General features: G+C 51.4%; 1 protein-coding gene across 1 annotated transcript in view; it reads left to right on the top strand.

The window, feature by feature from the left end:
* Positions 1 to 22,757, top strand: part of WAS (WASP actin nucleation promoting factor) — a 44,728-nt gene extending 21,971 nt beyond the window's left edge. Inside the window, exons 2-12 of the mRNA XM_075324569.1 lie at positions 7,068 to 7,202; positions 7,425 to 7,511; positions 9,492 to 9,585; positions 10,448 to 10,489; positions 10,569 to 10,619; positions 10,689 to 10,872; positions 11,090 to 11,132; positions 20,015 to 20,168; positions 20,298 to 20,701; positions 21,847 to 21,961; positions 22,410 to 22,757. Coding sequence (XP_075180684.1) covers positions 7,068 to 7,202; positions 7,425 to 7,511; positions 9,492 to 9,585; positions 10,448 to 10,489; positions 10,569 to 10,619; positions 10,689 to 10,872; positions 11,090 to 11,132; positions 20,015 to 20,168; positions 20,298 to 20,701; positions 21,847 to 21,961; positions 22,410 to 22,465 — 1,365 coding nt within the window. The 3' untranslated portion in view covers positions 22,466 to 22,757. The remainder of the gene's footprint in view (positions 1 to 7,067; positions 7,203 to 7,424; positions 7,512 to 9,491; positions 9,586 to 10,447; positions 10,490 to 10,568; positions 10,620 to 10,688; positions 10,873 to 11,089; positions 11,133 to 20,014; positions 20,169 to 20,297; positions 20,702 to 21,846; positions 21,962 to 22,409) is intronic.
* The last annotated feature ends 1,906 nt before the right edge of the window (positions 22,758 to 24,663 follow it).

Below are 24,663 nucleotides of genomic sequence, written 5' to 3'. Positions count from 1 at the left end.
TCATATAGCCCTACTACCCAGGGACGGCTCTCGTACAGCCCTACTACCCAGGGAAAGCTCTCATATAGCCCTACTACCCAGGGAAAGCTCTCATATAGCCCTACTACCCAGGGACGGCTCTCGTCTACCCCTACTACCCAGGGACGGCTCTCGTCTACCCCTACTACCCAGGGACAGCTCTCGTACACCCCTACTACCCAGGGACAGCTCTCGTACAGCCCTACTATCCAGGGACAGCTCTCGTATAGCCCTACTACCCAGGGACAGCTCTCGTACACCCCTACTACCCAGGGACAGCTCTCGTACAGCCCTACTATCCAGGGACAGCTCTCATATAGCCCTACTACCCAGGGACAGCTCTCGTATAGCCCTACTACCCAGGGACAGCTCTCCTATTGCCCTACTACCAAGGGACAGCTCTCGTACAGCCCTACTACCCAGGGACAGCTCTCATATAGCCCTACTACCCAGGGACAGCTCTCATATAGCCCTACTACCCAGGGACAGCTCTCATATAGCCCTACTACCCAGGGACAGCTCTCGTATAGCCCTACTACCCAGGGACAGCTCTCGTATAGCCCTACTACCCAGGGACAGCTCTCATATAGCCCTACTACCCAAAGACAGCTCTCGTACAGCCCTACTACCCAGGGACAGCTCTCGTATAGCCCTACTACCCAGTACTACCCAGGGACAGCTCTCGTACAGCCCTACTACCCAGGGACAGCTCTCGTACAGCCCTACTACCCAGGGACAGCTCTCCTATAGCCCTACTACCCAGGGACAGCTCTCGTATAGCCCTACTACCCAGGGACAGCTCTCATATAGCCCTACTAGCCAGGGACAGCTCTCATATAGCCCTACTAGCCAGGGACAGCTCTCATATAGCCATACTAGCCAGGGACAGCTCTCATATAGCCCTACTACCCAGGGACAGCTCTCATATAGCCCTACTAGCCAGGGACAGCTCTCGTAAAACCCTACTACCCAGGGACAGCTCTCGTACAGCCCTACTATCCAGGGACAGCTCTCGTACAGCCCTACTACCCAGGGACAGCTCTCGTATAGCCCTACTACCCAGTACTACCCAGGGACAGCTCTCGTACAGCCCTACTACCCAGGGACAGCTCTCGTATAGCCCTACTACCCAGTACTACCCAGGGACAGCTCTCGTATAGCCCTACTACCCAGGGACAGCTCTCGTATAGCCCTACTACCCAGGGACAGCTCTCGTATAGCCCTACTACCCAGGGACAGCTCTCGTATAGCCCTACTACCCAGGGACAGCTCTCGTATAGCCCTACTACCCAGGGACAGCTCTCGTATAGCCCTACTACCCAGGGACAGCTCTCGTACAGCCCTACTACCCAGGGACGGCTCTCGTACACCCCTACTACCCAGGGACGGCTCTCGTACACCCCTACTACCCAGGGACGGCTCTCGTCTACCCCTACTACCCAGGGACGGCTCTCGTACACCCCTACTACCCAGGGACAGCTCTCGTACAGCCCTACTATCCAGGGACAGCTCTCGTATAGCCATACTACCCAGGGACAGCTCTCGTACAGCCCTACTACCCAGGGACAGCTCTCGTATAGCCCTACTACCCAGGGACAGCTCTCGTACAGCCCTACTACCCAGGGACAGCTCTCGAATAGCCCTACTACCCAGGGATAGCTCTCGTATAGCCCTACTACCCAGGGACAGCTCTCCTATTGCCCTACTACCAAGGGACAGCTCTCGTACAGCCCTACTACCCAGGGACAGCTCTCGTACAGCCCTACTACCCAGGGACGGCTCTCGTCTACCCCTACTACCCAGGGACAGCTCTCGTACACCCCTACTACCCAGGGACAGCTCTCATATAGCCCTACTACCCAGGGACAGCTCTCATATAGCCCTACTACCCAGGGACAGCTCTCATATAGCCCTACTACCCAGGGACGGCTCTCGTACAGCCCTACTACCCAGGGACAGCTCTCGTCTACCCCTACTACCCAGGGACGGCTCTCGTCTACCCCTACTACCCAGGGACAGCTCTCGTACAGCCCTACTACCCAGGGACGGCTCTCGTCTACCCCTACTACCCAGGGACAGCTCTCGTACAGCCCTACTACCCAGGGACAGCTCTCATATAGCCCTACTACCCAGGGACGGCTCTCGTACAGCCCTACTACCCAGGGACGGCTCTCGTCTACCCCTACTATCCAGGGACGGCTCTCGTCTACCCCTACTACCCAGGGACAGCTCTCGTACACCCCTACTACCCAGGGACAGCTCTCGTACAGCCCTACTATCCAGGGACAGCTCTCGTATAGCCCTACTACCCAGGGACAGCTCTCGTACACCCCTACTACCCAGGGACAGCTCTCGTACAGCCCTACTATCCAGGGACAGATCTCATATAGCCCTACTACCCAGGGACAGCTCTCGTATAGCCCTACTACCCAGGGACAGCTCTCCTATTGCCCTACTACCAAGGGACAGCTCTCGTACAGCCCTACTACCCAGGGACAGCTCTCGTACAGCCCTACTACCCAGGGACAGCTCTCATATAGCCCTACTACCCAGGGACAGCTCTCATATAGCCCTACTACCCAGGGACAGCTCTCGTATAGCCCTACTACCCAGGGACAGCTCTCGTATAGCCCTACTACCCAGGGACAGCTCTCATATAGCCCTACTACCCAAGGACAGCTCTCGTACAGCCCTACTACCCAGGGACGGCTCTCGTCTACCCCTACTACCCAGGGACAGCTCTCGTACAGCCCTACTACCCAGGGACAGCTCTCGTACAGCCCTACTATCCAGGGACAGATCTCATATAGCCCTACTACCCAGGGACAGCTCTCGTATAGCCCTACTACCCAGTACTACCCAGGGACAGCTCTCGTACAGCCCTACTACCCAGGGACAGCTCTCGTACAGCCCTACTACCCAGGGACAGCTCTCGTACAGCCCTACTACCCAGGGACAGCTCTCCTATAGCCCTACTACCCAGGGACAGCTCTCGTATAGCCCTACTACCCAGGGACAGCTCTCATATAGCCCTACTACCCAGGGACAGCTCTCATATAGCCCTACTAGCCAGGGACAGCTCTCATATAGCCCTACTAGCCAGGGACAGCTCTCATATAGCCCTACTAGCCAGGGACAGCTCTCATATAGCCATACTAGCCAGGGACAGCTCTCATATAGCCCTACTACCCAGGGACAGCTCTCATATAGCCCTACTAGCCAGGGACAGCTCTCATATAGCCCTACTAGCCAGGGACAGCTCTCGTAAAACCCTACTACCCAGGGACAGCTCTCGTACAGCCCTACTATCCAGGGACAGCTCTCGTACAGCCCTACTACCCAGGGACAGCTCTCGTATAGCCCTACTACCCAGTACTACCCAGGGACAGCTCTCGTACAGCCCTACTACCCAGGGACAGCTCTCGTACAGCCCTACTACCCAGGGACAGCTCTCATATAGCCCTACTACCCAGGGACAGCTCTCGTACAGCCCTACTACCCAGGGACGGCTCTCGTCTACCCCTACTACCCAGGGACAGCTCTCGTACACCCTTACTACCCAGGGACAGCTCTCATATAGCCCTACTACCCAGGGACGGCTCTCGTCTACCCCTACTACCCAGGGACAGCTCTCGTACAGCCCTACTACCCAGGGACAGCTCTCATATAGCCCTACTACCCAGGGACGGCTCTCGTACAGCCCTACTACCCAGGGACGGCTCTCGTCTACCCCTACTACCCAGGGACGGCTCTCGTCTACCCCTACTACCCAGGGACAGCTCTCGTACACCCCTACTACCCAGGGACAGCTCTCGTACAGCCCTACTATCCAGGGACAGCTCTCGTATAGCCCTACTACCCAGGGACAGCTCTCGTACACCCCTACTACCCAGGGACAGCTCTCGTACAGCCCTACTATCCAGGGACAGCTCTCATATAGCCCTACTACCCAGGGACAGCTCTCGTATAGCCCTACTACCCAGGGACAGCTCTCCTATTGCCCTACTACCAAGGGACAGCTCTCGTACAGCCCTACTACCCAGGGACAGCTCTCGTACAGCCCTACTACCCAGGGACAGCTCTCATATAGCCCTACTACCCAGGGACAGCTCTCATATAGCCCTACTACCCAGGGACAGCTCTCGTATAGCCCTACTACCCAGGGACAGCTCTCATATAGCCCTACTACCCAAGGACAGCTCTCGTACAGCCCTACTACCCAGGGACGGCTCTCGTCTACCCCTACTACCCAGGGACAGCTCTCGTACAGCCCTACTACCCAGGGACAGCTCTCGTATAGCCCTACTACCCAGTACTACCCAGGGACAGCTCTCGTACAGCCCTACTACCCAGGGACAGCTCTCGTACAGCCCTACTACCCAGGGACAGCTCTCCTATAGCCCTACTACCCAGGGACAGCTCTCGTATAGCCCTACTACCCAGGGACAGCTCTCATATAGCCCTACTAGCCAGGGACAGCTCTCATATAGCCCTACTAGCCAGGGACAGCTCTCATATAGCCATACTAGCCAGGGACAGCTCTCATATAGCCCTACTACCCAGGGACAGCTCTCATATAGCCCTACTAGCCAGGGACAGCTCTCGTAAAACCCTACTACCCAGGGACAGCTCTCGTACAGCCCTACTATCCAGGGACAGCTCTCGTACAGCCCTACTACCCAGGGACAGCTCTCGTATAGCCCTACTACCCAGTACTACCCAGGGACAGCTCTCGTACAGCCCTACTACCCAGGGACAGCTCTCGTATAGCCCTACTACCCAGTACTACCCAGGGACAGCTCTCGTATAGCCCTACTACCCAGGGACAGCTCTCGTATAGCCCTACTACCCAGGGACAGCTCTCGTATAGCCCTACTACCCAGGGACAGCTCTCGTATAGCCCTACTACCCAGGGACAGCTCTCGTATAGCCCTACTACCCAGGGACAGCTCTCGTATAGCCCTACTACCCAGGGACAGCTCTCGTATAGCCCTACTACCCAGGGACAGCTCTCGTATAGCCCTACTACCCAGGGACAGCTCTCGTATAGCCCTACTACCCAGGGACTGCTCTCGTATAGCCCTACTACCCAGGGACAGCTCTCGTATAGCCCTACTACCCAGGGACAGCTCTCATATAGCCCTACTACCCAGGGACAGCTCTCGTACACCCCTACTACCCAGGGACTGCTCTCGTATAGCCCTACTACCCAGGGACAGCTCTCGTACACCCCTACTACCCAGGGACAGCTCTCGTACACCCCTACTACCCAGGGACAGCTCTCGTACACCCCTACTACCCAGGGACAGCTCTCGTACACCCCTACTACCCAGGGACAGCTCTCGTACAGCCCTACTACCCAGGGACAGCTCTCGTACAGCCCTACTACCCAGGGACAGCTCTCGTACAGCCCTACTATCCAGGGACAGCTCTCGTATAGCCCTACTACCCAGGGACTGCTCTCGTATAGCCATACTACCCAGGGACAGCTCTCGTATAGCCCTACTACCCAGGGACAGCTCTCGTACAGCCCTACTACCCAGGGACAGCTCTCGAATAGCCCTACTACCCAGGGACAGCTCTCGTACAGCCCTACTACCCAGGGACAGCTCTCGAATAGCCCTACTACCCAGGGACAGCTCTCGTACAGCCCTACTACCCAGGGACAGCTCTCGTATAGCCCTACTACCCAGGGACAGCTCTCATATAGCCCTACTACCCAGGGACAGCTCTCATATAGCCCTACTACCCAGGGACAGCTCTCGTACAGCCCTACTACCCAGGGACAGCTCTCGTATAGCCCTACTACCCAGGGACAGCTCTCATATAGCCCTACTACCCAGGGACAGCTCTCATATAGCCCTACTAGCCAGGGACAGCTCTCATATAGCCCTACTAGCCAGGGACAGCTCTCATATAGCCCTACTAGCCAGGGACAGCTCTCATATAGCCATACTAGCCAGGGACAGCTCTCATATAGCCCTACTACCCAGGGACAGCTCTCATATAGCCCTACTAGCCAGGGACAGCTCTCGTAAAACCCTACTACCCAGGGACAGCTCTCGTACAGCCCTACTATCCAGGGACAGCTCTCGTACAGCCCTACTACCCAGGGACAGCTCTCGTATAGCCCTACTACCCAGTACTACCCAGGGACAGCTCTCGTACAGCCCTACTACCCAGGGACAGCTCTCGTATAGCCCTACTACCCAGTACTACCCAGGGACAGCTCTCGTATAGCCCTACTACCCAGGGACAGCTCTCGTATAGCCCTACTACCCAGGGACAGCTCTCGTATAGCCCTACTACCCAGGGACAGCTCTTGTATAGCCCTACTACCCAGGGACTGCTCTCGTATAGCCCTACTACCCAGGGACTGCTCTCGTATAGCCCTACTACCCAGGGACTGCTCTCGTATAGCCCTACTACCCAGGGACAGCTCTCGTATAGCCCTACTACCCAGGGACAGCTCTCGTATAGCCCTACTACCCAGGGACAGCTCTCGTATAGCCCTACTACCCAGGGACAGCTCTCATATAGCCCTACTACCCAGGGACAGCTCTCATATAGCCTTACTACCCAGGGACGGCTCTCATATAGCCCTACTACCCAGGGACAGCTCTCGTATAGCCCTACTACCCAGGGACGGCTCTCGTGCAGCCCTACTACCCAGGGACAGCTCTAATATAGCCCTACTACCCAGGGACAGCTCTCGTGGGTACTAGTGATACATCTGTAAAGCGGGCCGCTGCCACAACAGGTAACGTGAGTGTGTTTTTGGCTTTACAGGGGCTGACCAGGGCAATGATCCCAACATGGTATATTTAACGCAGCCTGATGTTTCCTTATGGGTGACAGGACGCATTACAGGGGGTCAACTGGGCTCAGAAATGAGTAGGACTGATCAGAAGCATCTCCTCCTTCAAACTGTCCCTGGGGTGAGGGTTGAGGGGTGCGGCACTTGGGCCCCTGATCACGTCTCCTATATGAATGTATGACCCTTTGTCATTTGACAATGTGTTTTAACCCCACGTTTCTCCCCCCCTCAGACTTTGGCGACCACCGTGGTTCAGTTACTCCTGTCCCCGAGCAATGATCACTGGATAAAGCAGAGCTGTGGCGTTGCGTGTCTGGTGAAAGACAGTCCCAAACGATCCTATTTTATCCGGATCTATGACGTCACGGTGAGTATCGCACACAGATGGCTGTCAGGATGTATTAGAGGCTCATTATGTACTCTGCCTTTGTGATGAGCTGTTGGTATACAGTGGCCAATGTGAGCTGCAGTGTAAAGCATGGGGGATGGACAAAGTTTCATGAGGCTTTAGTAAATAATGTATGGCGAGTATCCCCGGCACAGAGTCGGCAGGAATATCTTGACCTTGTGTCACTTCTTTATTTTGCAGGAGGAAAAGCTGATTTGGGAGCAGGAGATGTACCAGCAGCTCATGTACCTCACCCCCTGCCCGTATTTCCACACCTTCCCCTCAGATGTAAGTCTGTCCAGCCCCTCGTGACAGTCCGGGTGTCAGATCCACACTCCGGGTGTCAGATCCACAGTCTCACCTGCCTAGATGTCATCATGAGATGAATGAATGACGAATGAACGGGATGTCAAAGAATGAAGAAAGTGATAACGTGGGGGGAGGAGTGATACATTTTTCGCGGTTATATATAATCTCTGCATTTACATTATTACTTAGATCACTGCAAATAAAGCACACGTGCCCGTGCTCCTCTATTCACATCCAGAGCTGCATTCACAATGCTGCTCCTCGCTGCCATCTGGAATGGCACCACCATGGAAGCCCTTTTATACAATGCAACCAATAGTACAGGGCAAATATTATATTTCCGCCAATAAGAAGAAAAGCAGAGGTATGAATGCAGCTCTGGAAGCCCAGCATTCATAAGACATGATGTGCCGGATAAGAGAAGCGGATTCTATGTAAAGGCCAGATTGTGTTATACCCAGTTCAGGCCTGCGGGGGCAGCGCAGGGCACAGGGACACTCGGAAGGGAATGTGAACTCAGAATAGAACGGAGGGTTTAATGTTAAAATTATTTCTGTAAATTTAATACATTTTATACAATGTAAAGTCAGAAGTCTTGCCACTTTCTTACTGACGACGAAGCCCAGTACTAAACGCATACTTCTGTACACATGACTTCTTAGCAGTTTCATTATCACATAGAATTACAGAGGGAAAACCTCTATACACAGTAGATAACACAGGATCCACTATTCACAAATAGGTGATGTCACAGCTCACCTCCTCCTCCTAAGAATGACTAACTCCTCTAAATACAGTAGATAACAAGATCCACCATTCACAATAGGTGATATCACAGCTCACCTCCTCCTCCTCTTGTATAATGACTGATAACACCTCTATATACAGGAGATATCACCTATTGTGAATGGTGGATCCTGTGCTATCTCCTGTATATAGAGGTGTCATCAGTCATTATACAGGAGGAGGAGGAGGTGAGCTGTGATATTACCTATTGTAAATAGTGGATCTTGTTATCTACTGTATTTAGAGGAGTTTACAGTCATTTTTAGGAGGAGGAGGTGAGCTGTGACAACACAGGATCCACCATTCACAATAGTTGATGTCACAGCTCACCTCCTCCTCCTAAAAATGACTGTAAACTCCTCTAAATACAGTAGATAACAAGATCCACTATTCACAATAGCTAATATCACAGCTCAACTCCTCCTCCTCTTGTATAATGACTGATGACACCTCCATATACAGGAGATAACACAGGATCCAATATTCACAATAGGTGATGTCACAGCTCACCTCCGCCTCCTCTTGTATAATGACTGATAACACCTCCATATACAGAAGATAACACAGGATCCAACATTCACAATAGGTGATGTCACAGCTCACCTCCTCCTCCTAACTGATTGTTAACTCCTCTAAGTACAGTAGATAACACAGGATCCACCATTCAAAATAGGTAATGTCATAGCTCACTGCCTCCTCCTCCTGTATAATGACTGATAATATCTCTATATATAGTCGATAACACAGGATCCACCATTCACAATAGGTGATGTTACAGCTCACCGCCTCCTCCTGTATAATGCCTGATAACTTTATATACAGAAGATAACAGAGTATCCAACCTTCACAATAGGTGATGTCACATCTCACCTCCTCCTCCTAACAATGACTGTTAACTCCTCTAAATACAGTAGATAACACAGGATCCACCAGTCAAAATAGGTGATGTCACAGCTCACCTCCTCTGCCTCCTGTACAATGACTAATAACAGCTCTATATACAGACAACCAGCTGTATGTGTATATGTGTATGGTAGATGTTCTCTGAGTCCCCTAGCCCGCCTCCTGTAGAGATGTCATAAGTGTCTGTGTCCCCTTTAAAAATCACTTTCAAAAGTGGAGCTTAGCTTCCTGCCCAATTCATGAATATAAACCTGCGCGCTCTTCCCCAAGGAATGCCAGGCTGGTCTGAATTTTGCCAGTGAGGAAGAAGCTGAAGTATTTCGAGCGGTTGTCGAAGAAAAGCTGCAAAAGAAACACAGACAAGGTATAAAGTGGCGGCGAAACGTTCCCAATTCCAAGGTAGCACCAACGTGTAACAGCGACAGGGAAGGGAACCCTGTGTCTAGGGCAGGGGGAGATGGTGACCCCCGACCAAACCTACTGCTGGTCCCTGGTCCCCTGACCACCCTAGATAGGTCCCATCTATGCACCAAGCCGGATACCTGACCCTGAACTGGGGTTTAGGTAAGGAATGGATGGGATGAGCGCTTAGTCAACCCCACTAAATACTAAAGAAGACACATGGAGCACAATAGGGGCAAGTGAATACAAAGATTTTCCAGATGAATACAAGCCGCCTGCTTGCACTCAAGACTGTATAGAAATGTAACTCTATCACTAGCAAACACCAAGGGGAAATGTAGGTATGTAAGGAGACAAGGGAAAGTAATGAGGATTAACAGCTAAGAGGTGAGGATATCAGCAGGGTCCTAAAAGGAAAGGATTAACCCCAAGCAGAGAAGACACATATGATACCATTTACACAACAGCGGGAAGAATAGAAGGTCAGGGAGCAGTTTAGGCAGCCAAACACTGCGACCTTCTACCGCTGGACACCACAGGACTGTCTGTCAACCAATGTATATTGAGTAACAGACGCGTAAAGCTATAAACGATGAGTAAAGAAAATCTTATAGGGAGCGTCAGAATAAAAAATGGGAAGTCTTAAAGGGAGGGCTGTACCTTAAAGGCGCACAATCAGACCCCATATAGAAGGAAATGATTGCAACCCATTATTACAACCTCAGATGCCCAAATGCCATCTTGTATTTTACCCCCCTCTTCACAGATATTAGGACGTTACGCGCCCATTGTGCAGCTTACAATGACATGTCATCTTCTTTCAGAAAAACGCCAAACGCTGCCGCCGCCTCCGCCGGTGTCAGATGGTGAGTGGACCGCTGCCCGAAATTGGGCGACTGCAAGAGAATAACGACTAATAGCTTCTTTTTTTTTTCCTATTTCCAGAAAGGAGAAATACCCTCCCCCTGCCCCCACCGCCAGGACAGTTCTCCAATGGTAAGATTGATCAGATGGGGTGGACATATTAACCTCGTGCCATGGTTTAATACCCGCTAATCGCTCTAGGTCCTCCAAGTCCACAACCCCATTCTCCGATCCATCCCCCTAACATGGCGGCGGTCAGTATCCAGAACCCAGATATCACATTGGAAAGATACCGAGCCCTTCCGGTGCCCTGTGATAAATCCAAGAGCAAAAAGGGGAAGAAGAAATTCTCTAAGGCCGATATCGGAGCCCCGAGTGGTTTCAAGTAAGTACGAAACGCGCGTTGGGGGGGCTTTTCATTTTCCAGACCTTTCATTAGAGATGAGGAGGCATGGCGGCATCGGTATGCACAGTGCTGGAGGACCACCTTAGCAAGACAAAACTGAGGGTCCACATTATCAGTGTTACAGTAGGAGGTGCACTACGTACTGGGGTGGGTTTGTTACAGTGTACACAATATAACATCTGTTGCTTTATTGCAGGCATGTTTCTCATGTTGGGTGGGATCCAAATAATGGATTTGATGTAAGTATGTCCAGCCCCCTCCACCTTTTATATGTAGGAGCTTCCTTTTCGTCTTACACACAAAAATGTTGACCGTTAGCACCAATATGGCGCACGCTGGATCGGACGACTATGGCGCATGCTGGATCGGACGACGTCGCATTGCTGTAAAGCCTCGGTGAATTCCCCCTTACAATAAATCTTCTCTGGGAATGGAAAGTTGCTCTGTGTCACAAACCACCGGGGGGGTCACTCAGAAATCCCCCGCGCTGGCTACCAGTACGTCACAATCGGGGGGTAACAAGTGGGGGTCACCCCTCCTTTATACCTCCCGACCGACAGACAGAGCACGTGACGCGCTCTCTAGCGCCCCTCTTATAGTCGGGCCAATTATGGAATTGCCCGACCATAAGCAAGGAGGCCGCTATACTACTTATGCCGATTATTGAAGGGTCCCCGGTGAGAGTAGGGTATATATTCCCCCGACCTCCGCGGGCGGAATATATAAAACCTCCCTGAATCTCACTGGCCTCCCCACAATAATCCTTGGCACAACTCGCTGCCACCAACCGCTTCACGGTAACTATTAGCCGAACACACAGACGTGGGATTCAAGATCGAGATAACAGAACAGCCCAAGATTAATTATATAATTTAATCAGCCTAAAGCACACTAGAAACTACAATATATACAATAGGGAATCTACAGAATATACATATGTCAGAGTACAGTTACAGATAAAGCATGGTTTACAAACAGGCATACACAGTTCCAGCAGTTACCTTGTGCGTCTGGCCACAGGGGGGCGCTGTAGGCCAGGTTTCCAGGAACTCCCACAGATGTTTCCTACACGTGACCCCCAGCGAAAGAACCCTGGAAAATGGCCGAAGTAGGGTTATCAACCTGGGCAAATCCAGGTCCCCTCCTACCTTAGTGACCTCAGAGGGAGCACTGCTCCACCCCTGGCTTGAGTTATGGACAATCCACAACATGGAATATGGGCCATAACTTTGCCTGGGAGCGTCGTAGGCGGACGCCAATGCTCTCATTGTGACAGTTATGAATTTAGCTACAGAACGAGGGGACTCATGACCTGTCTGCCAGTTCCCCATTGGCTGATATCACGCCTGGGGCATTTCCCAATGTCCTGCTCCCATAAAAAGGGTGTGCCGGCATCGTCCGCATGCGGAGACACCATTTTTATGGTTGCCATATTTATCGGAAATATGGCGTGCGAGATATGAACCATTTTTTACTGGAGTCGTTCTGTCTGGCTAGTTCCATAGCCTTGCTAATGAGATACAACTCTTGTTACAGGGTGACGGCAGGGAGTCATCCTGTGTCCATTGTTCCCACACCACCTCATCTCCATATCACAGGACATGGCCATGGAGGTGTAAGTGGAACACTGAGAACAAGAAGGGAGGGGGCACTGCCAGGGAGTGATGAGGGATTATGACTGGAGTCATAATTCATCTTCATATCCCGGGATTTGCCTCACACCTCCCCCCTTTTGAGGGCGCTAGGGGGCAGCACACTCCGGTGTTCCCCCGTGCGCCCGTCCGCGACCTCTCCTTGTCGGGACAGCCCGTCTGCGTTACCGTGGTCACGGCCCCTTTTGTGGCGAATGGTGAAGTTGTATTGCTGGAGCGCAAGGCTCCATCGCAACAATCGCCCATTCGTCCCAGAGACGGTGTGCAACCAGCTGAGGGGATTGTGGTCCGTCTCCACGATGAAGTGGCGCCCGTATAGATAGGGTTGCAGACGCTGCAGGGCCCACACTATGGCCAGGCACTCCTTCTCCATTGTGGAATAGGCAACTTCCCTTGGTAACAGCTTCCTGCTCAGGTACAAGACTGGGTGCTCTTGGCTCGCAGAGTCCACCTGGCTGAGCACCGCACCGAGGCCGAAGTCACTGGCGTCGGTCTGTACTACAAACGGCCGCGTGAAGTCGGCTGCCTGTAGCACGGGCGGGCTGGACAGGGCGTCCTTTAGGGCCTGGAAGGCTGTCTCGCAGTCCATTGTCCAATCGACTGCAGAGGGCAGCTTCTTCTTGGTGAGGTCCGTCAGGGGCTTTGCCAGGCTACTATAGCATGGAACAAACCTCCTATAGTACCCAGCGGTCCCCAAGAAGGACATCACCTGCTTCTTGGTCCTGGGGGTGGGCCAGGATGCGATGGCCTCCACTTTCTCAGGCTCGGGCTTCAGTGTTCCCCCGCCTACCCGGTGACCGAGGTACTGGACCTCGCTCATGGCCAGCTGACACTTGCCCGGCTTGATGGTCAAACCTGCCCGGTGGACCCGCCTGAGCACCTGTGCTAGATGCTCTAGGTGATCTTCCCAGGTGGGACTGAAGACGGCAATGTCATCCAGGTACGCGGCCGCGTACCCTTCAAGTCCCTTGAGCAGGGTGTTGACCATCCGCTGGAAAGTGGCAGGGGCATTCCTCATCCCGAATGGCATCACCGTGGACTCGTACAGTCCAAATGGGGTAATAAAGGCAGAGCGTTCCCTGGCCTTGCGAGTCAGGGGGATCTGCCAATATCCCCGGCTCAGGTCCATGATGGTCAGGTACTGAGCCCCGGCCAACTGATCGAGCAGGTCATTGATGCGTGGCATTGGGTACGCATCGGCGACCGTGACAGCATTGAGCCCCCTGTAGTCCACGCAGAACCGAGTGGTTCGGTCCTTCTTAGGGACGAGGACTACAGGCGAGGCCCAAGCGCTGTTGGATGCCTGGATCACCCCCAGCTTCAGCATCTCGTCAATCTCCTGGCGCATGTGTTGCTGCACCTCCAGGGAGACCCGATATGCTGAACGCCGGATCGGGGGATGATCCCCAGTGTCCACGTGATGGACAGCCAAGTCAGTCCTTCCGGGCTGGTTGGTAAACAACCCCCGGAAGGGGTGTAGGGTGGTCCACAGCTGGGACCGTTGGTCCTCCAAGAGCTGGTGGCCAACCTCCACATCCTCAATGGATCCGCCTGCCCTAACCTGGGCTAGCATATCCAAGAGGGTTTCCGCTTCTCCCTCCTCGGGCAGGTTGCACACGGGGAGCGCACATGCCTCCCGCTCATGATGTGCCTTCATCATGTTCACATGGAAGGGCTTCCGCCTTCCACGGGCAGGGTCCAGGGTGACCAGGTACGTCACAGGGTTGAGCTGCTGGTACACGAGGTATGGGCCTTCCCAGGCTGCCTGAAGCTTGTCCTGTGGTACGGGGACCAGTACCCACACCTCTTGACCCACTTGGTAGGTCCTCTCACAAGCGTTCTGGTCGTACCAACGCTTCTGATCGGCCTGGGCTTGAGCCATATTGTCGTGTACCAGTTGCGTCAAGGCCTGCATTTTGTCCCGGAAGCGCATGACATACTCGATAACCGACACTCCAGGGGTGGCCAAATCCCCTTCCCAAGCCTCTTTCACCAGAGCCAGGGGGCCCCGCACACGTCGCCCGTACAGGAGCTCAAACGGTGAGAATCCTGTTGAGGCCTGTGGAACCTCCCGGTAAGCAAATAACAGGTGTGGGAGATACCGCTCCCAGTCACGCCCATGGGAGTCGACCAACATCTTAAGCATCTGCTTTAAGGTGCCATTGAACCGCTCGCACAGGCCATTAGTCTGTGGATGGTACGGGCTGGCCACCAGATGTCGCACCTGGACTTGCTTACAGAGGGCCTCCATCAGCTGGGACATGAATTGGGTCCCCCGGTCAGTGAGCATTTCCTGGGGAAAACCCACTCGGGAGAAAATCTCCAGCAATGCGGTGGCCACCTTGTCAGCCCGAATGGACGACAAGGCCACTGCTTCTGGGTACCGGGTGGCATAGTCCACTACCGTCAGTATGAAGCGTTTCCCGGAGCTGCTGGGGATGGCCAGCGGGCCGACCAGATCCACAGCCACCCTCCTGAAAGGCTCATCGATGATTGGCAGAGATACTAGTGGGGCTTTGGGGCGTGGCCCCGCCTTCCCCACTCTCTGACAGGTTTCACACGAACGGCAGTAGGCAGCCACATCGGCCCCCATTTTTGGCCAGTAGAAATGCTGGTTTAACCTGGCCTTGGTCTTAGCGATCCCTAGGTGTCCGGCCATCGGAATCTCATGTGCGATCCGCAACAACTCCGTCCGGAACGGATAGGGTACCACCAACTGTCGGTCCCTGGGCCACGCCTCCGGTGAACCCTGCTGGACCGTGGCCCGGTACAGCCGTCCTTGGTCCCAGACCACTCGCTCCGGGTCCGAGTCCGAGGGAGGCTGGGCCGCCTGCTCCTTAAGAGCTTTCAGGCTGTCGTCAGCTTCTAACGCTGCCTGAAACCCCTGACTAGATGTGGCCAGAATCGACGAGACTGTCACATCTTCGGTCAGTACCCCGGGACCTGTGTCCTGGCCTCCACCTTACTCGGCTGCCACTTGGTCAGAAGGGGAAGAGCTATCGGACCTCCGGGAGGCCCCTTGGCTTCCAGCACTCCCACTGCGGGTGACAGCGGCCACAGCCGCTGCGACCGTGGGTCGTGCCTGCTCCTCCTCCGTTCCTGACCAAGTCGCCGGTTCAGGCAGGCCTACCTGGCTTCCTGACACCCCGGTTGTGGGGGAACCATGCACCGAGATCTTACCTGGGAGCACTTCCGCTCCTGGACCGGCCCCAATCTCACCTGCCTGTTCCCCTCCTGCAGCAACAGAACCCCGCTGTGAAATCTCTGGGGACCCCACATTTGCTGTGGTAGCCCCCACCCCACACACTGGTCCTCCCCCTGCAGCACCCTGCTCTCTGCTTATCCCTTCAGAGGGCAACAGATCCCAGCTCACAGGCTGATTACTTGTAGAGGCATTGTCACACCTTTCTCTGACCCCCTCCCCTGTCACAGCTGCAGCTGTGTGTGTGTCTATGGTGTCTATGCAAGCAGAAATATCAGAGTTCACTCCCTCCTCCCTTACATCATTCATAGATAACACATTAACATTGTCCGGAGGCATGTCAGTACTGGCTGAAGGTTCAGCCCTTGGTTGGGGCCCAAACTGGGAGGTTATCTGCCCCAAATCTGTCCCAAGTAGCACGTTTGCGGGGATCCGATCAGTTACCCCCACCTCCCTCACCCCTCGCCCTGCGCCCCAGTCCACATAAATGTCAGCAACAGGCAGCGCCGGGTCAATGCCTCCAATCCCGGAGACAGCGAGGGTTTTTCCAGGGATCAAGTCTTGGGGGGACACCATCTCAGGCCGCACCAGAGTCACCTCCGAGGCGCTGTCTCGCAGTCCCATGGTCACAGACCGGCCGACGGTGACAGGTTGGAAGCTGTCCAGGGACCTACCACCACCCCCACCCACACAATACACCTTGGGCGGCCCTTGGGACGGGGACGGAGCCGGGGCCTTGGGACGCTGAGGGCACATGGCCTTGAAGTGTCCAGGTAGGTTGCACTGGTGGCACCGTCTTGGTTCTGCCACGGGCCTGGAGAGGGGAGTTGAGGGGGACACCCCCTGCAGTCTAGGGGCAGGTGGGGCAGTCGCAGAATTCATCTTACCCCCTCTCCAGGTGCTGCTGGTGGCTGCTCTCCTGGCTTCAGGAGCCCGATTGTTGGTGTAGTCATCGGCCAGGGCAGCTGTAGCCGTGGACCCCTTTGGCTTCTGGTCTCGGATGAACTGGCGGAGATCCTCAGGGCAGTTCCACAAGAGTTGCTCCGTGATGACCAAGTCCAGGATCTCTGGTCCGGTGGAAAGCTGCAGGCCTTGGGTCCAGTGGTCGGCAGCTCGGGCAAGTGCCCGCCGGTGGTCAGCCCAGGAGTCCTTTGGTCCCTTCTGCAGGGTCCGGAACTTCTTGCGGTAGGACTCCGGAGTGAGGTTGTACTGTTGGATCAGGGCCCGCTTGATGGTGTCGTAGCCCTGATCTGCCTCAGCAGGCAAGTCCCCAAGGATATCCAGGGCCTTACCCCTTAAACGGGGGGTCAGGTATTTGGCCCACTGGTCCTTGTCCAGATGGTGCTGCAGGCAAGTCCGTTCAAAAGCAGTCAAGAAAGAGTCCAAGTCTCCATCCTTCTCCAGCACTGGGAAGTCCTCAACACGGACCTTTGGAAGTTTGGTGTCTCGAAGGTCACGTGTGGCTGATGAGGGCCGGAGCTGAGCTAGCTGCAGCTGGTAGTCACGGTCTGCCTGTCGCTCTCGCTCTCGCTCTTCACGCGCTGCCTGCCGCTCTCGCTCCGCAGCCTCACGCTCTGCGTGCCGCTCCGCAGCCTCAGCGTCACGCGCTGCCTGCCGCTCTGCCCTGCGCTCTGCCAGGAGTTCCTTGTAGCCCTTCTGGTCTCCAGCCTGGAGAAGGGCCATAGCCATTTGAAGAAGGCTATCCGAGCCTCCCAGGCTCGGTGGAATGGCACGTGGTGATCTGCGGCACGCTGCAGAGCTAGGCGATTCACTGTCCCTTTCAGAGCGGAGGGCTGGCATCTGGCTCGTTGAGGAACCTTGGGTGAGCTGCTCCTCATCTTGTCCATAATTGCCAGGTTGTGCAATGTCCTCGGCAGAACGGTTTTCTGGCGTCGAGCTCCTGGAGGACTCGTGGGCAACCTCCTCATTGCTGTCCACAGCACCGTCCTCCCTCTCTTCGGCTCCTGCCTTAGCATTGGCCAGTTGCATAGCTCTGCTCCTGGTGCCATCAGCCATTCTTGCAGACTTTTGGTCACTGACACAGAACTGACACCTGATGCCTCCACACACCTTACAGTATCTGCACTCTGACACTCTAGTGTTGAGCTAGTCTGAAGACCCCAGCAGCCACAGCTGCTGCAGGCAGTCTTTAGTGTCTGGGAGTATGGGTCTCACACTCACACACACTATTATCTCGATCCCACCGCTATGCCACCAATATGTCACAAACCACCGGGGGGGTCACTCAGAAATCCCCCGCGCTGGCTACCAGTACGTCACAATCGGGGGGTAACAAGTGGGGGTCACCCCTCCTTTATACCTCCCGACCGACAGACAGAGCACGTGACGCGCTCTCTAGCGCCCCTCTTATAGTCAGGCCAATTATGGAATTGCCCGACAATAAGCAAGGAGGCCGCTATACTACTTATGCCGATTATTGAAGGGTCCCCGGTGAGAGTAGGGTATATATTCCCCCAACCTCCGCGGGCGGAATATATAAAACCTCCCTGAATCTCACTGGCCTCCCCACAATAATCCTTGGCACAACTCGCTGCCACCAACCGCTTCACGGTAACTATTAGCCGAACACACAGACGTGGGATTCAAGATCGAGATAACAGAACAGCCCAAGATTAATTATATAATTTAATCAGCCTAAAGCACACTAGAAACTACAATATATACAATAGGGAATCTACAGAATATACATATGTCAGAGTACAGTTACAGATAAAGCATGGTTTACAAACAGGCATACATAGTTCCCGCAGTTACCTTGTGCGTCTGGCCACAGGGGGGCGCTGTAGGCCAGGTTTCCAGGAACTCCCACAGATGTTTCCTACACGTGCCCCCAGCGAAAGTACGCTGGAAAATGGCCGAAGTAGGGTTATCAACCTGGGCAAATCCAGGTCCCCTCCTACCTTAGTGACCTCAGAGGGAGCACTGCTCCACCCCTGGCTTGAGTTATGGACAATCCACAACATGGAATATGGGCCATAACTTTGCCTGGGAGCGTCGTAGGCGGACGCCAATGCTCTCATTGTGACAGTTATGAATTTAGCTACAGAACGAGGGGACTCATGACCTGTCTGCCAGTTCCCCATTGGCTGATATCACGCCTGGGGCATTTCCCAATGTCCTGCTCCCATAAAAAGGGTGTGCCGGCATCGTCCGCATGCGGAGACACCATTTTTATGGTTGCCATATTTATCGGAAATATGGCGTGCGAGATATGAACCATTTTTTACTGGAGTCGTTCTGTCTGGCTAGTTCCATAGCCTTGCTAATGAGATACAACTCTTGTTACAGGGTGACAGCAGGGAGTCATCCTGTGTCCATTGTTCCCACACCACCTCATCTCCATATCACAGGACATGGCCATGGAGGTGTAAGTGGAACACTGAGAACAAGAAGGGAGGGGGCACTGCCAGGGAGTGATGAGGGATTATGACTGGAGTCATAATTCATCTTCATATCCCGGGATTTGCCTCACACTCTGCAAACTCGACCTCTTGCTACTTCCATGCCATTTGATATAATGTATCAGCGATGGTGAGCGTCGGCCGGATGTGACAGTGAAGGATTAAGCTGGTTTCACACATCCGGTTTTTACCGTCAGGCACAATCCGGCGAAATGAGGATAAAACGGATCCGGCGCCGGATCCGTTTTATTCTCCATTGACTTGTATTAGCGTCGGATTATGCCGGATGGCCTTGCGTTGCATGCGGCGTCTGCCGGATCCGGCGAAATTTCTTCCTCCGGCTGTCAGAAAGGACGCAGCATGCAGCGTTTTTTGTCTCCGGCGCCGTACGGCGTGTTGTATAATGGAAGCCTATGAGTACCGGATCCGTCGTCATGACGGAATCCAACGACGGATCCGGTTTTTTGAACTGAGCATGCTCGGTATCACAATGGATCCGTCAAAAAGCGGAAGGAACGCATTGAAAAACTGATGCGATGGATCCATTTTTTCACCGGATCCGTCGCATCAGTTTTTTCGCGGTAGAAAACGGATGTGTGAAACCAGCGAGGCCGTTCATAGAGCGTCTAAACTGATACATTGAAACAAATTGCAGGAAAGCAACAATTGTGGGAAAGTGTTTGTGGTCACTGACAGCAATCAGAGATCTAGGAAAATATCGAGGATCCAAAGAATAAAGCGAATGATAAAGTTGCAGAGGTTTTGATTGATCCCCATTAAACGCAGGCGTCTGACCGTGCCCCCCCGTTCTGATGGTGTACCCCATTCTCTGATTTTACAACCAGGTAAACGAGTTGGATCCGGCACTGCTCAATTTTTTCAGCAAAGCAGGAATAAGTGAAGCGCAGCTGCAGGACGCCGAAACCTCAAAGCTGATCTACGACTTCATAGAGCAAAATGGAGGGGTGGAGGCGGTAAAGGAGGAGATGATGATGAGAGGTGAGGATCCACCAGATCCACACGATCCGCAATCACCATTTTTGATCCATTACATTCTGCTGACATATTTCCAATTGCACGAGGGAAAAGTGAGGAAACCCTATTGTTAACCATGTTTTCTCTCTACAGATTCTGCCCCGCCGCCGCCTCCACCTTCCCGCTCAGCGCCATCCCCCACCCGTCCACCGCAGGGAAGAGGCAGAAGTGGCCCCTTACCTCCTCCACCATCCCGAGGCTCTGGTGCGCCTCCACCCCCTCCGCCATCTCGCAGTGGTCCTGCTCCACCACCTCCCGCTGACTTCCACAGAGCTCCGCCCCCGCCGCGAGGTGGCGCTCCACCGCTTCCACGTAGTGGGGGTCCGCCTCCTCCACCCCCACCGCCGCCGCCAGCTGCAGATCCGCAATTTCATGGTGGACTTCCTCCTCCTCCCCCTCCAGTTACATCAGGAGGTCAAGCGCCACAAACCTCGTCTGCTCCTGGTGGTCGTGGAGCCCTGCTGGACCAAATCCGTCAGGGAATCCAACTGAACAAGGTGAGCACTGACATAATACAAAGCAAATTAACTCTATACATGAAGTACTACAACATTATATATATATATATATATATATATATATATATATAAAATATATATATTATAAAATAAATATATATATATTATAAAATATACATATAATATAAAATATATATATATATATATATATAAAAAATATATATATATATATATAATATATATTTTTTTTATATATATATATATATATATAATATATATAGATTTTTATTATATATATATAGATTTTTATATTATATATATGTATATATATATATATATATATATATATATATATATATATATATATATGAGAAAAAATTCCAGCCGCACACTGTGTGCGGCTGGAATTTTTTCTCATATTTATACACCATCCAGATACGCACCTGTTCGCATTGTAATAAAGGTGCTGCCAGTACGGTTTGAAGTCAGGTTAGTACCAGCGTGGGCAACCAGCAAGGGAACCCCTGTTTCATTATGTTTTTATATATTATATATATAATTTTTTTAAAAAAAATTTTAAACTATCTGAACTCACCTGCTCTAAAAGATACGAGCCCAAGTTCAGGACCCGCTGTGTCCTGGTTGCGGGGGGTCCTGACCTGCGGGGCTGCGAGTCTCCTCTGCTGGAGACCGCAGCTGCTCGTTCCCGCGATCAGGTTTGGAGCTTGTGTTCTCCCTATGGAGGACGCTTGCGACTCCGCAGCAAAGAATTGACAATTGGCCTCGGAAAGTACTGTATGCTTGTACTGTACATCGCAGCGTTTTGGAAGCAGCAAAAACACGCTGCATCGAAGACGTTGCAAACACTGATCGTGGGCACGTACCTTAACTCTGTGGCTCCAGCACATACAGCTATGGTGGGACAGGAACAGATGACGTCCTGTTCTTCAGTCACCTAATGGGTGAGGCCCATGTTCGGCTGTAGCAATCAGGAGATGAAAGAATGGGACGTCATGGCTTCCTGTCCCACCGGAGAGATTAGTAGACATAAAAAAAAAAAAATTAATAGTGGACAACCCCTTTAATTTTTCACAACATTAATCAGCTTAATAAATGTTTAGGGCTATACGGTTATAAAAAATAAAAAAAAAGATATTTTTTAATTATTTTGCTTTGCTTTTCAGGTGACGGAACCAGCGGACATGCCCACCTCCCCTCAGTCCAGTGCAAGCTCCGAGGGGCTGGTGGGGGCTCTCATGCACGTAATGCAAAAGAGAAGCAAAGTGATCCACTCCTCAGGTATGTTTCACCCTCCTAAAAAGCCAGAAATAGAAGTTTTAAGGAGAATTGTAATCCAAAATTACAATTAGTGACGTTTCGACCAAAAAGGCCTTCTTCAGACGGATACTATATGGACTAATGCTATTCACCAGGGTATCCATCCCTTCACCATACTGCACTATTCCATGGAGTATCCTGCCTGATGAAGGCCTTCTTGACCGAAATGTCACCAATTTTATTTTCGGATTGCAATGCTCATGAAAATTTAGATTTCTTGCATCTTGAAGAGTGCCGGATTCCTTTCTTAAATGTAATATATGGAGTGATCCCCTACCCGGGCACCATATCTTTATAAACTTCCTAAAAAGCAGGTGCCGAATGTTTTATGCCCCAATGAGGCCAATGTTTGGTTCTTATCACTCCCCCTGATTATTATTAATACTCACTGTGCCTGCTGTATCTTTAGATGAAGACGATGACGAAGGAGCGGAGGATGATGATGACGACGAGTGGGATGACTGAGTCAGCGCCGGCACACGGGATCTGTTCTCCCGCACTCTATGTTGCTATACACGAAGCTCTTCTGCCGGTTTTCATGTCCACAGCCTTTTTTTTTACTTTTGGTCTGGGTGCCGCCCCATGGAAGGCGCCGCCCCAGGCACGTGCCCTCAAGTGCCTAATGGCAAATATGGCCCTGTCAGGGAAAGTCTTTTAGGCGTCACATGTCTAAAAAAAACAGATAAAAGACGTTCATTAGTGACGGAAATAATAATTTATGTCTTTGAGGAAAACAATAAAGATATTTTTCACTGGAGTCTTCTTGCCGTTTGATTAGATCGTAAACCGAATGTTTATTTTTCTTGCTTCTCTGCCCTCATAGTTTTTACTTCAGGGCAGTTCCCTGTCCCCTAAATGGAGACCAGTGGTAATTTTTAGGATTGCTGGGAAGTCCAAAGCGTCAAACCCCCCCAAAAACCAAAAACCATTAAGTAATTGTATGTAATTGTATATAAAATAAAAAAAAAATATAATTAATAAATAATAATATTTTATTTTAATTGTATATCACTGAGCCTTCACTACTCGTCAATTTTCCGTTTTTGGGTTTTCCTCCTTTTTTATTTTTTCCGCCCACATAGCTGTGTGAGGGCTTGATTTTTGCGGGATGAGTTGTATTTCTGAATGAAATGATATAATGCACTAAAAAAAAGGAACACAAATTCCAAATGCGGTGAAACTGCAAAAAAAAAGTGCAAGTCTACGATTGTTTCTTGGGTTTTTTATTTACCGTGTTCACTATATGGTAAAACTGACCTGGCATTATGATTCTCCAGGTCACTGCGAGTTCGTAGATACCAAACATGTATAGTTTTCTTGCAATTTTAGTGGTAAAAAATAAATAAATAAATTTTGTAAAAAAATAAATAAATAAATAAATAAATAAAATGAATGAATTAATTAATAAAAAATAAACAAATAAAATGAATGAAATAATTAATAAAAAAAATAAAATGAATGAATTAATAAAAAAATAAATAAAATGAATTAATAAAAAAATAAATAAAGTGAATTAATAAAAAAATAAAATGAATTAATAAAAAACAAAATGAATTAATAAAAATAAATAAATAAAATGAATTAATTAATACAAAAAATGAATTAATTAATAATAAATATATAAAATGAATTAATTAATAAAAACAAATAAAATGAATTAATTAATTAATAAAAAAAAATGAATGAATGAATTCATAAAAAAAATAAATAAAATTAATTAATAAAAAAATAAATAAAATGAATTAATAAAAAAATAAATAAATAAAATGAATTAATAAAAAAATAAATAAATAAAATGAATTAATTAATAAAAAAATAAATAAATATATTTTTTTTTTTTGCTTTTGTTGCGATCTTCCGAGACCTGTAGTGGTCTCATTTTATGGGATCTGGGGTTCGGTGGCAGCTTATTTTTTGCATCTTGAACTGATGTTTTTAATTACCTTATTTTCCGGATTATAAGACGCACTTTTTTCCAAAAGAAACTGGGGGGAAAATGGGGGTGTGTTTTATAATTTGGACATGGCTTACAGGGGCGGCAGTGTTGGAGCGGGGTCGCAGCATCGGCAACATTGAGGGCTCAGAGGAGGGGGTGTCACTTTAATGGAGCGGCTCAGGAGGGTCACAAAAAGAAGGGTTGGCGATACTGCAGGCAGTTGACGTGATGGACTTCAAACAAATGGCCGCGGACGCCAATCTGCGCACGCTCCACCTCTGCAATCATTTTCTTGAAGTGCATCACGTTAACCGCCGGGAATTCAATGGAGTACCGCGCCCACCGGCAGATCAATGGCACCTGCCGTCACGACACCCTCGAGCCTGCAGCATCGCGGACTCTCCGTCCACACCCCCTCCTCCGAGCCCGCAGTATTGCTGACCTTCGGTCCAACAACCCTCCTGAGCCGCGACACCCCCTCCTCCGAGCCCGCAGTATTGCCAACCCTCTGTCCACTGACCCTCCTGAGCCGCGACACCCCCTCCTCCGAGCCCGCAGTATTGCTGACCCTCTGTCCACTGACCCTCCTGAGCCGCGACACCCCCTCCTCCGAGCCCGCAGTATTGCCGACCCTCTGTCCACTGACCCTCCTCAACCGTGACAACCCCTCCTCCCAACTCGCATCTCCAACCTTTCGTCCACTGACCCTTCTGAGCCGCGACATTCC

This window comes from Anomaloglossus baeobatrachus, chromosome 9 (genome assembly GCF_048569485.1).
Source record: "Anomaloglossus baeobatrachus isolate aAnoBae1 chromosome 9, aAnoBae1.hap1, whole genome shotgun sequence".
Classification (NCBI taxonomy): Eukaryota; Metazoa; Chordata; class Amphibia; order Anura; family Aromobatidae; genus Anomaloglossus; species Anomaloglossus baeobatrachus.
This window is presented reverse-complemented; position numbering and strand designations above follow the sequence as displayed.